Here is an 11,743-nt window from a genome sequence, read left to right as displayed (position 1 = left end):
CCCCCCCCCCCCCCCCCCCCCAAAAAAAAAAAAGAGAGAAAGAGAATAAGTCAAAAGAGAGAAGAAAAGGGATCAATAACAAATCATCTAGAAATGGTTCACATGTAATAATTTACATACTACAGGATGACACAACTTCATATGATTAAGGCTCGAGAATAAAGATTGCTCGGTATCAAGACTCCTATATTTGGTTAATCAGGGAAATGTGATCAGAATTTTAAATGGGCAATTTATAATTAATTATATAGTTTATGAGGAATTTAATATAATTATGGTGCATTAATTAATGAAACAATCAAAATTGATGTAAGAATTAAACATATTTGTTGAAGGTACCTGAGTTATAGCCTTGTTAGCAGCAAGTTCATCAACGCTACCAATATTCACCTGGACAGAATTGACTAGAAGATCATTCGCTATTTTTCTTACTTCCTTGGGCCATGTTGCTGTATACATAAGTGTTTGTCTGCGAGGTGGTATTTCATTCACAATCTTTCTAATTTGGGGTTCAAATCCCATGTCAAGCATTCGATCAGCTTCATCAAGCACAAGAAGTGAAATTTGCCTAAACTTAATCATCTTCATTTCAAGTATATCATTGAGCCGGCCAGGAGTTGCCACAACAATATCAGCACCACGTTCTAACTCCTTTAGCTGAGGACCTTTTGGGGCTCCACCATACAAACACTGAAAGAAGGAAGAGCTTTAACCCATGAAAAGGAGAAAAAACGTACAAAAAAAGGAAGCAGAAGTAGATGAGTCAAGGACACAAAAAGGCAACATTTGAAACTTACCGTACAACAAACCCTGGAAGACCTCCCAAATTTAATAGCTTCATCTTGTATTTGAGTAGCAAGCTCCCTAGTAGGAGCCAAAACCAACACCGTTGGTCCATTTTGAGGGTTATTCCGGCACTGCCTAAGAAGCATGAAGGCAGGAATCAAATAGCCCAAAGTTTTTCCGGACCCCGTTTTAGCAATGGCAACTATGTCCCGACCTTGCAGGGCAATTGGCCATGTTTGTGCTTGAATTGGCGTTGGAGAAGAGAAACCAGCAGAATATATCTATGGCACAAAGATGGAAATAGACTCAACCCAAGTTTAAAACATGCCAAAAGCATTCATGGGTGAAATACATTTTAAAAATACAGAGTTCTACAACAGCAAAAACGAAATAGCACAAAAGATCCCATAGAACAGTTGCTTACAGAAGCAACTCGAGGCAACAAAAGATGGCAATAAAGACATATTAAGCAGAGCCAATAAGCAAGACATCTCAGTCACATCAGGTGTGATCTGGTCAAAGAGCCAACACTCTACTAAAAGATGCCCTAGAAAGGCTCCAACCACCCATTTTGCAGCCTCCAAAAATCAAGGGGTTGTTGCATGTGCAAGTGTAGCAATAGCAGTGCAGCGTACGACATATGCTCCTCCTCCGGAGCAGATATCGCACCTGCGACAAGTGAGAACTCATGAGTAAAGACTACATTAATAACAGAAGAGATGAGTAAGCTGGATCATGGATTCTCTTTTTTCATGCACAACCCAGTTGAAAGAAGTTCGAGCAATCGTGAAACTTGCCTCTCTCAGTATCTCCGGAGGGAAGCCAGTAGCCTCAAATGTCATGTAAGGAGATGGAACGTTATCACCCTGCAAAATTAATTGAACTGGTCATTTACAACCAAAAAAGAAAGTGTAGCTTAACTACTACAGATTGAACCAACGGTGCACACCTCATGAATAAAGTCAGTCACACAAATTGCATTTAAAATTAGTGATGTTTCAACTTCCAAGACACTACATAACCTCGACAATTTCACACTGATTTTCCCACAGAATACGGACAACATGATTGGTAGTCAGTGATACAATTATAACAGCCCATGGCATTTACAACACCAACATAATTGGAAAAGATATCCATGCTGAAATACAAACCGTAGCAGTTACTTCATGCTGTTGACGATAAACTTCAACAGGTGACATATTAGTGACATCTGAAGCTCCAATATGAGGAGGGCCTATCAAAGCATTGTTTGACAATGGTGGGCCACCAGATCCATGGCTGTACATATTATGTGAATGCCCAGCAGCAAAATTGGTCCCACTAGGATGGCCAGGTGCTGCAGTTGGAAATGAGACACCACTCATCCTTGTGTCCTGAAAGAAAGGACAATTTGCATAAGCTACATGAAAAAATAAATCAAATAGAACAAAAATACTTGGAAACTTGATACAAAATTTTGCTTAACCTGACTTTTCCAATTCTTTTCTGTTTCTCACTGAAAGTGTTATTTCTCATATCATAGTTAAAGAAAAACATTTCTCTTAACCTAAAACTAAGTAATGGCCAAGGAAAAAAGTTGTTTTTAGTAGTAAACTGAGCTTCAAAAGAGAAATATGGAACAATACACAAGGCATACAAAAAAAAAAAAAAACCCCACAAGTGTAGACTTCCACTGTAGGAACGACCTCTAATCCAATTTCATAATTAATCAAAATCCACATATAACCTCACTCATAAAACTTTACAGTAGCTAACTACATATCTTCCATGTAAAACCCAATGATATGAAAATAAATATATCAGCCCCCTTTCAACTTTTTTTAACTTGAACAAATCTTAGGATATGAAAATAAATATATCTGGTTTTTTGTCATAGTAGACAACCATCCCTCATATTTGAATCTTACTTAAACAATGCCCAAAAAAGAAACTTAAGCATGGAAGAATTACAAATGGACATGAAATGCAGAACCTGCTGGCTCCTTGCCATTGGTATTGCTGCAAGCCTTGGTTGAAGTGGACCAACGCCAGGCCCTTCATTCCTGCCAAAGTAATATTCGTTTCCAGCTCTACCTGGCAAATTTTCAGCACTAGTTTGCTGCCCCTGCATCACTGCTGGGCTCATCTGATCTTGGAATCTAGAATGATGTTGGCGATGAGCCAATTCAGTACCTGCATGCTGCAATTGAACCACAGGATTCTGCTGTTGTATGTTTCCTGGAGAGCCAACAAATTGTCGTGCTTGGTCTGATGCTGAACCAAATTGCATTTGAGAAGAATTGGTTCCAGGATGAAGGTTATGAATAGATGAGGTACCACCACTTTGTTCAAACTGGGAAGAAGAAAAGCCAACTTGGTTTCCTGACTGGATATTATCCTCCTCTCTCTTCAGAAAAGCTGACTTCTGCTCAAGGTGATTGCCAAATGGTTGACCTAAAGGGCTTTGTTGAACTTGCTGCTTCAAATTGTGCTGCACACTTGGATGCACACTTTGCTGGTAGCCGATATACTGAAGCTGCTGCTGACCATATTGTGGTTGCGGACCTTGAGGCTGCCCAACTAATGGCGTTTGATTTTGCATGCTTGGTTGTCCTAAATGCTGGATTGATGGTTGTGGTATTTGTTGTCCTGGATTCTGTAAGGGTTGTCCTGGATTCTGCGGGGGTTGCTGATTTGGATGCTGAGACATTTGTGGATTTGCATGTGCCATTTTCTGACCTTGATGCATGACCTGCTGCTGGCCAAGATGTGGTGACGACATTGCAAACAGCCCCTGTTGCTGCATGACCTGGTTCGATTGCGAGCTATTTTGTCGCCCATCTGGTGCCATTTGCAAGCCAGGATGGTGATTAACAGTTGCCTGACCGGCAACAGAACTGTGCTGTTGTGACATAAGATGTCCAGGTTGTTGAGAAAGTTGGCTATTTGATTGGCCCTCTTGTTGAGGGACATGATGATTTTTCTGTACATGCGGTGTTAATGCACCATTCGATGGCATTGAATGAGCCTCCGAAACTGAAGTAGGATTGGAAGAAGAGACGCCAGGATGAGGACCGAGCGGCAATGGTGGTGGCAAAGAGACCGGTTTTTCATACTGAGTTACGTTAGTTTCAGGGTTCCAGTAGTATAACAGTCCAGTGCTCCCATCAATCAATCCCTTCCAGGGTTTGGGAAGAGTAGGGTCGTCCGGTGCATAGCGAGGACCAAGGGAAGGGGGAGCAGACTCTCCAGTTTCCATGACTTCAAAATGTATCAAGAAATTGATCACAAACAAGTCAGTATTCAATAAAAACAGCTAGCATCTCTCCTATCCACTGATGAAGTACCACATAGAGTTATAAACAAAGGTTAACCAAAATTGAGAACAAAATTTAATTCCAACCCAAGTTTATTCAGTATGCAAAGAGAATAAACACTAAAATCCGTTATACACTAAATTCAGATATCTTATAATGCCATAATGAAATTTCCTTCAAACTCATATCATTCATTCAATCTTCAAAATTTTCCCAATCATCCTTACATTTAAGTTGAGTAAGAATCAAACCAACGAACAAATGAATTCCAAACCAAAAAAAAAAAAAAAAAAAAAAAAAAAAAAACAGAATGCAACAAGATGATCAGAGAAACAAAATTTTATACATCTACCTCAATAAAGATCCGAATTCCGATAATGTTTCTCCTTCCTCGTCAAGACCTGACGAGAGAAGTAAAATTAAAGGATGCCCCAAATGACTGGCACGTTGAATCGCTCAATCGAACAAACAACAAAGTTCTTCAAGGAGAGATTCACAGGGGATTCTGAGGCGCTAGGGCTACTGGAGATGTTACCGAATGCATCGTCTCGTCTCAATCTACCATTTACACGACGAAGAGGGACCGATTGATAAAAAATTGGACGGCCAGGATCATCTATTGTGGCTTGCGTTCGAATCTCGCACGTCCAAATAGCGACCGGGTGGCGACGCTTCTCTCTTACTTTCGGCTCTTGAGCTCTTTATAGAACTACGGGTTACGAGTTCAAGACTCCGACACTTTGGATATGACCCGTGGGTCGACCCGTTTTATAGCTAACAATATTGTATTTTTTTTTCATTATTTTTATATGTATAAGTTTTAAAAGCAATTTTTAGAGGAGGCTCTCAGATGAAATGACTCTTCAGAATGATATGATATTATCCATTTGAGTACAAGCTCTCATGGCTCTCTAAATTAGGCGATATGGGACCTTCCCTCAATCGAGGCTCAAGGATTCTATTAGCATGGCTAAGTTTAAAAGCATGGCTCTGATACCATGTTAGATGAATACGACTCTCCACAATGGTATGATATTGTCTACTTTAAACATAAGCTCTCATGGCTTTGCTTTACGCTTCCCAAAAGGTCTCGTACCAATGGAGAGAGTATTCATTTATTATAAACTCATGATCATTCCTTAAATCAGTTGATGTGAGACTTTCATCCAACAATAACCAATAACGTTAGGAAGTGATGAAATGTAATGAACTTGATTTTTTTTTATAGATAGACACAAGAGTTGGTCGAGAGGAGAAGATGAGTATGATAAACCCTAATGCTTCAAAAACACAATTTTAACGGGAACGAAACTAGGAGGAACAAGGACAAACAAGGAGACAGAAAAACGGATAGTTCCTACGTAGTAAGACTAAAACCAAGAAACCGAGACGATAAAATGTTGAAACGGAATTAGAGCCAATTTCATTTAATGTTTGTCTCAAGCATTTATCACAAAACTACTCTCGTTTAAATATGGTCTCAGTTTATTCATATACCCCTTCGTTTACTCGAGCGTTTCAACTATTTTTACTATTATGGTCATTTGAAACTTGCTACCTAGGGAAGTTCACACGACAAGGTGAGATATGGATGTTCCTCGCTTCTGTTTCCATTCCCATTTAAATCTATTATCTCGCCCGTTGTTTCCACTCCCATTTAAACTTGAACTTAATCGGTTCGTTTTCAGGTTGATCTGAGCCAAATAAAAATATATAAATTATAATAATAAATTTTTTATATTAATAAGTTTGTCAGAGTGGTACCTCCACTCCTCCGAAGACATCCATGCTAGAGTATACATTTTTTATTATTATTATTTTGTTTAATTTCTTTATTATAGATTATTTTAAGAATTTTAATTTTTTTTTTAAGATTTTTGTTATTAAACTAAAAGTAATTCTAAATTTTAATATATTTATTATCTATTTATTCTAACATTTATTAAATGACAATTTTTATATATATATATATATATATATATATATATATATATATTTATTTATTTATTTATTTATTTTGATAGTAGCATAATTGCAATAAAAATATTTTATAGTATTCTACTTTTTGTTATATATAACATCTTATCGTTTTTATTGTTTATTTAATTTCATGATTTATCCTTATATTTTTTTTAATCGTTTTTATTATTTATTTAATTTCAATGATTTATTCGGATTAAATAGTTATTTATAGTTTTATTCTTATTTAATTTCATGTTTTATCTTTATATTTTTCTTAAATAAGTATTTATAGTTTTATTTAGTATTTAGCTTCTTTAGTTTAGTTTGATGACAATGTTGAACTATATTAATATGTTATAATTTTCGCATTAATTTTTGAATAATTATAGATCGATTTGGATTTGTTGGTAAATTTTTAATATATTTTATCTAAGATTCTATAGTAATAATTATAGATCGGGTTTGTTTGTAAACTTTTAATATATTTTATGTAAGATTCTATCGGAATAATTATAGATCGGGTTTGTTTGTAAACTTTTAATATATTTTATCTAAGATTCTATCGGAATAATTATAAATTGTGAATAAATAAAATTTTTAATTTTTTTTTGACAACTTACAACCCATCCCAATTTCGGGTTGATTGTGAAAATTTTCGGGTTGGGTTGGATTACAATTTAGGTAAAAAAAAATAGCTCAACCGAACTCAATCCCAACATGTACACCCCTAATATTGTTAAAGATAAATATTTAAAAGTGAAGGTCTCAACCAAATGCCACACAAGTGTACCTAAAAGATGGAGGGAACGAGGATATTCTAATTGTTAGATGAAAGCGTCCCGTTAATTTAGAGGATGGTCATGGGTTTATAATCTAAGAATTCACTCTCCATTTTGAGCCCTTGGGGAAACCCAAAGCAAAGCCATGAAAGCTTATGCTCAAATGGACAATATCATACCATTGTGGAGAGTCGTGTTCGTCTAACATGGTATCAGAGCCAGACACCGGACTATGTGCCAGCGAGGAGGCTGTTCCCCCTCATTGTGGAGAGCCGTGTTTGTCTAACATGGTATCAGAGCTAGACACCGGACTATGTGCCAGCGAGAAGGCTGTTCCATGGATTTGGTGGGAGTCCCACATCAATTGAAGAAAAGAAAAGGTGCCAATGAGGACGCTGGCCCAAAGGGAGTGGATTGTGATTTCCCACATTGGTTGGGGAGGAGAACAAAACACCCTTTATAAGGGTATGAAAACCTTCCCTAGCAGACGTGTAGTATGAAAACCTTCCCTAGCAGACGTGTAGTATGAAAACCTTCTCCTAGCAGATATGTTTTCACTGTTGAGAAGCCCAAAGCAAAACCATGAGAGCATAAACGGGATAATATCCTACCATTGTAGAGAGAAAAAACTGGATAATAATAATTACCATATAAACCATTATTTCTGTTTCAGATTTCAACAACTTTCTAGAACATTTCATTTATTCTTGAGAAGCTAAGAAGGAAGTGGAAGCTCATGCTTCACCTAGAAAACTCACAAGTCTAGAAACGTTTGATCATTATTGCGATTTGGATCAATTAATTAAAGGCAAAAAGTTCGATCGAGAGACTCGTAATAGCGAATCCCGTACCAGGTTCTTTTTGTTTCGATTTTCCTCTCTACAACTATCCTGGCCCAAGGGAGAGTTGGAAGAGAAAGCTGAAGAAGAAGCTCAAAGGTGGTGCCGTAGCTGTAGTTATAGCTCTGTGATCACGGCACCGAACCATCAGATCAATGGCTCTCGACGCCGAAGCTGTACCAGCGGCGGAGTTGGCGCTTGCTGATACCGACATCAACTGGAACAGGTACTCCACTAGCTTTTCCTCTGCGATCAATATTCTACTAATTTGCTAGCGAAAATCATGATCCTCACCGGTTTTTGAACGAAAGTATGCTAGATGTTAACGTCTTGTTGTTGTGGAATTTGTCTTGTATGTCTTGGTATCTGTTTTAGGAATTCGTTTAAGGGTCTGAGAAGCGCGTTTTAGCTATTAACATCCGATTGTTGTGAAATTTTGTTTGGTTTGTCTAGACTTCGAATTTTTTTGGTCAGAGAATATTAGGATCTGATAGTTTTGGTATCTTCTTTTTTTGTTAAGCATGTGGAATTTGGAGCTTAAACTAGGTCGATGTTCTATAATCGCCAAACTAGGCTTCTGTACCAGTTGATCATTACACAATATAACGTGTGATTTCATACTAGGCGATTGTTCTCCTCTACTTTACTTCTAACGTCCTCACCTTCAATAATCTCCACCAGTACGCCTTCATACTTTTCTTTTCGTTTACAGTCTTGTCAATGCTACTGTAGTTTTTTTCTCAAAATGAAAATATTTTTTGTGATCAAGAATTGTAGCTCTTTTTTACTGATTGGTTGGAATGTATTTCCATGCTTCGTGTAATGTTGTATCCGTTTTTCTTGTAATGTTACTGATAACTTCAATTAGGTTGGACAAGACAAAGTTTCATATAATTGGAGCAATTCTCTTTACTGCTCAGTCAGCCTTGTTACATCCAACAGCGGTTGTAAAAACTAGAATGCAAGTTGCTGGATCTGGTCTGTCTCACATGCGTGGACTGTCAGTTTTCTGGAATATATTGAAGTCTGATGGAATCTCTGGCTTATATAGAGGTTTTGGTACTTCAGCGGTTGGTTCATTACCTGGTAGGGTACTGGCTTTAACATCACTGGAAGTATCGAAAGACATAATGTTGAAATATACTGGAAGTCTGCAAATGCCCGAAGCAACTCGTGTTGGTCTTGCTAATGGAGTGGCAGGCATGATCTCAAATTTGGTTTCATGCATATACTTTGTGCCGTTGGACGTGGTACGTGAACATTTCTTTTCTATTCTTGTCGAGATCATATTTGTTTGTGAAGAAGTTTAGCTCAGAAGATTGGGATTGAAATTTGATGAGAGAACTCTTTAAGACTTGCTTGAATTTAATGATTTTCCATACATGGTTCATGGTTACAAGATCCATGCACATAGTTTAGTGGTAACAAACATGTAATCTTTTCTTTCATGTTGGAGGATCAAGTTCCCATATTTGTTGTACTAAAAAAGAAAAATGAAAAAGTTCCCATGTTTAATTTCCAATATAGTTCTTAGGATGGAGTGGTCTTGTTTCTTCACTTGGTTTGAAGACAAAAATTATATGGATAAAAACAGAAAATTTGCTCTTGATTGAATGAAGGACGTAATAGTGAACTTGTTCCTCTCTGCTGCTTGACAGTTTATTATTGTCAGTACGTTAAGTGAGCAGCTTCAATTTTAATCTGTATCTATACCTATATCTATATCTACTACTCGTGATGCCCCGGAATAACTACACAATGTCAATTGTTATCTGCAGACTTGTCAGAGGATGATGGTTCAAGGGCTACCTGGAACCACCTTCTGCAATGGGCCACTTGATGTTGTGAGAAAAGTGGTGAAAGCTGAAGGATTTCGTGGTTTATATAGGGGTTTTGGATTAACGGCTGTATCTCAATCCCCAGCATCTGCTCTCTGGTGGGGTGTCTATGGTGCTGCTCAGCATATCATATGGAGGTGCAATAATTTTCCAGCATAGTCAACTATATGGATTAATTTTACATTAATGGTTAAAATCTTGGACTATGAGTAATCTAATCATTATTAGGAGCTTAGGATATCGAGATAGCATGGAGAAGAAACCTTCTCACATGGAGATGGTTACTGTTCAGGCTACAGCTGGAATGGCGGCAGGTGCTTGTTCGTCTATTATTACAACTCCTCTAGACACAGTAAAGACACGACTTCAGGTAAAATAGTTTTTAGTATTAATACGCTGCACGACATTGGTACGAAATGATGAAATGGCTAAGACAGTCGCTTATTTTATTTGTGTCTCTCCAATGCAGGTCATGGATAACTATGGAATTGGAAGACCATCTGTGCTCAAGACATCAAGAGCACTCTTCAAGGAAGATGGATGGTTGGGGTTTTATAGAGGCTTTGGACCTCGGTTTTTGAATATGTCACTTTATGGAACCACGATGATAGTCACATACGAACTGATCAGTAAGTCATATTTCACATTTTTCTTATGTGAAAGTTTATGAAACTGACTCAAAACACCTAAATTATTAATCATGCTTCTCGTGCAAATTTATAATTATATTTATCTATAACGATCATCTTTTATTAGTTCTTCTAAAAATATTATATCAGTCCCTTAAATATATAATATAACCTTGTGCATTGCTGTTTAATCCTCTATTATACTTTTTTATCAGAGAGACTTTCCTTAAAGGAGATCGTGACATCTTGAATGGGAGGGACTTGTGCGGGACGTTTAGAAGGAATAGAATAGTAAGCTAGATGCTTCATTTTTTTTCATTCTTTTTTCCATCTTTTTTGGATGGTGGGGAATGTAAGCAGCAGATGAAACATAGAAGCAACACATTGACACAGGATGGTACCAAACTAGCAACGGTACAAACGTAGATCATTCCATTTTTCCTTTCTGTATGCTGAAACACAGGTGTCCTTTTTACAATTCTAAAGTCACCAATATGAATTTCATTTTGTTAGAACTGTATTCATGAACTAATGGAAAGATGAATAATATTTCATTGATTTGTAGGATTTCTTGCATGCTTGAATCATTGATTTTTTCCCCTCTTGGCGGTGTAGTAAGCATCTTAAACTAGCAGTGGATGAATCATAGCGATAGAATCATCATTGACACAGGACAGATCTTAACTTGCAGTAGTTGAAACGTAGACCATTCCATTCTTGTAATCATGAACAAACGGATAAAATGAATGATGTTTCATTGATTTGTAAGACTGTCTGCATTCTTGAATCCCACCACCAATGCAAAGTTGCAATACCGTCGGAGCCTGCTGGCGGTGACTTCAGGTATCAGAATACTTTTATCGTTACTTTGTGGTGCATAAATATTACCTCTTATTTTGCTATTCTTATGTTACCAAACTTTGAATAAGGTGAAGGGCCCATGGTTTTGGAGTGATCAGCCAGAGAATTGGAAGAGTCTGTGTAACGGCCCAAATCTACTGTTAACAAATATTGTCTGCTTTGACTCGTTATATAACAGCTTCATGGTTATAAAATGCATCTGCTAGGGAGAGGTTTTCACATCTTTATAAAGAATGTTTCGCTCTCTTCTCCAACCAATGTGGGATCTCACAGTTCGAGAATGTTATCATTGGAAACAACTGCATTCCTACTTCTGTATTCTCATACGTCAATCAAATCAGCGAAGCAAGGTAAATATTGTCCATATGTCGTGAAATGCGTTGCTTAACACACTTGGGGTTGGATGGCTGGGGGGTAGAAAAATATGGAAACTGAGCATGATCGTCTTCTCTTGCATTTGTGAATAAAAATTGAACATTGTTGCTTTGTCATGGCATTTACATGCAGGTGATTTCACTCCAGTTTGTACCACGGAGATCTGGATGATGGCTGCTCAAACAGAGTTTGATAGAGAGGGTGTGAAGCTCTTAGGATTGTCTTGAGATGAAGTTCGATCTCATTCCGAGTGGATCAAGGATATCAAAGCCTATAATGTGAGTTTTTCGATATGCCGTGGTTCTTTTGGTATTTGAATAGTTAGGAAAATACGGTAGCAGTAGGAAAAAAAAAAAAAAAAAAAAAAAAAAAAAA

The 11,743-nt window shown here is 37.3% G+C and overlaps 2 protein-coding genes across 8 annotated transcripts in view; one reads left to right on the top strand and one right to left on the bottom strand.

Annotated features, from left to right (window-relative positions):
• The window catches only part of LOC111479326 (DEAD-box ATP-dependent RNA helicase 14-like), a 6,782-nt gene extending 2,029 nt beyond the window's left edge, over positions 1–4,753 (bottom strand). The window contains exons 1-6 of the mRNA XM_023123908.1: positions 4,438–4,753; positions 2,762–4,029; positions 1,941–2,162; positions 1,584–1,652; positions 798–1,067; positions 340–690 (exon numbers count right to left, since the gene is read on the bottom strand). Coding sequence (XP_022979676.1) covers positions 340–690; positions 798–1,067; positions 1,584–1,652; positions 1,941–2,162; positions 2,762–4,027 — 2,178 coding nt within the window. The 5' untranslated portion in view covers positions 4,028–4,029; positions 4,438–4,753. The remainder of the gene's footprint in view (positions 1–339; positions 691–797; positions 1,068–1,583; positions 1,653–1,940; positions 2,163–2,761; positions 4,030–4,437) is intronic.
• A 2,773-nt stretch (positions 4,754–7,526) lies between these two features.
• On the top strand, positions 7,527–11,711 carry LOC111479430 (solute carrier family 25 member 44-like). 7 transcript variants are annotated; one of them, XM_023124105.1, is made up of 10 exons: positions 7,527–7,891; positions 8,534–8,915; positions 9,444–9,640; positions 9,732–9,873; positions 9,973–10,132; positions 10,348–10,423; positions 10,698–10,746; positions 10,824–10,975; positions 11,062–11,343; positions 11,501–11,711. In XM_023124105.1, exons 1-6 carry the CDS (start codon positions 7,821–7,823, stop codon positions 10,380–10,382), a joined length of 987 nt encoding a protein of 328 aa, XP_022979873.1. In that variant the 5' UTR covers positions 7,527–7,820; the 3' UTR covers positions 10,383–10,423; positions 10,698–10,746; positions 10,824–10,975; positions 11,062–11,343; positions 11,501–11,711. The 7 variants fall into 7 exon arrangements, with proteins under 7 accessions (XP_022979873.1, XP_022979871.1, XP_022979872.1 ...); XM_023124103.1 differs by having other exon boundaries at positions 10,348–10,595; XM_023124104.1 differs by having other exon boundaries at positions 10,698–10,975.
• Positions 11,712–11,743: the final 32 nt, after the last annotated feature.

The sequence above is a fragment of the Cucurbita maxima genome, unplaced genomic scaffold (genome assembly GCF_002738345.1).
Source record: "Cucurbita maxima cultivar Rimu unplaced genomic scaffold, Cmax_1.0 Cma_Scf00005, whole genome shotgun sequence".
Taxonomy (NCBI): domain Eukaryota; kingdom Viridiplantae; phylum Streptophyta; class Magnoliopsida; order Cucurbitales; family Cucurbitaceae; genus Cucurbita; species Cucurbita maxima.
Note: the sequence above shows the minus strand (reverse complement) of the source record. Positions and strands in the feature narration are given on the sequence as shown.

Coding starts and splice junctions, on each gene's coding strand:
- LOC111479430 (XM_023124105.1), top strand. CDS start 7,821: ATGGCTCTCGACGCCGAAGCTGTACCAGCGGCGGAGTTGGCGCTTGCT. Junction 7,892..8,533: donor ACCGACATCAACTGGAACAG/GTACTCCACTAG, acceptor AACTTCAATTAG/GTTGGACAAGACAAAGTTTC. Junction 9,641..9,731: donor GCTCAGCATATCATATGGAG/GTGCAATAATTT, acceptor AATCATTATTAG/GAGCTTAGGATATCGAGATA.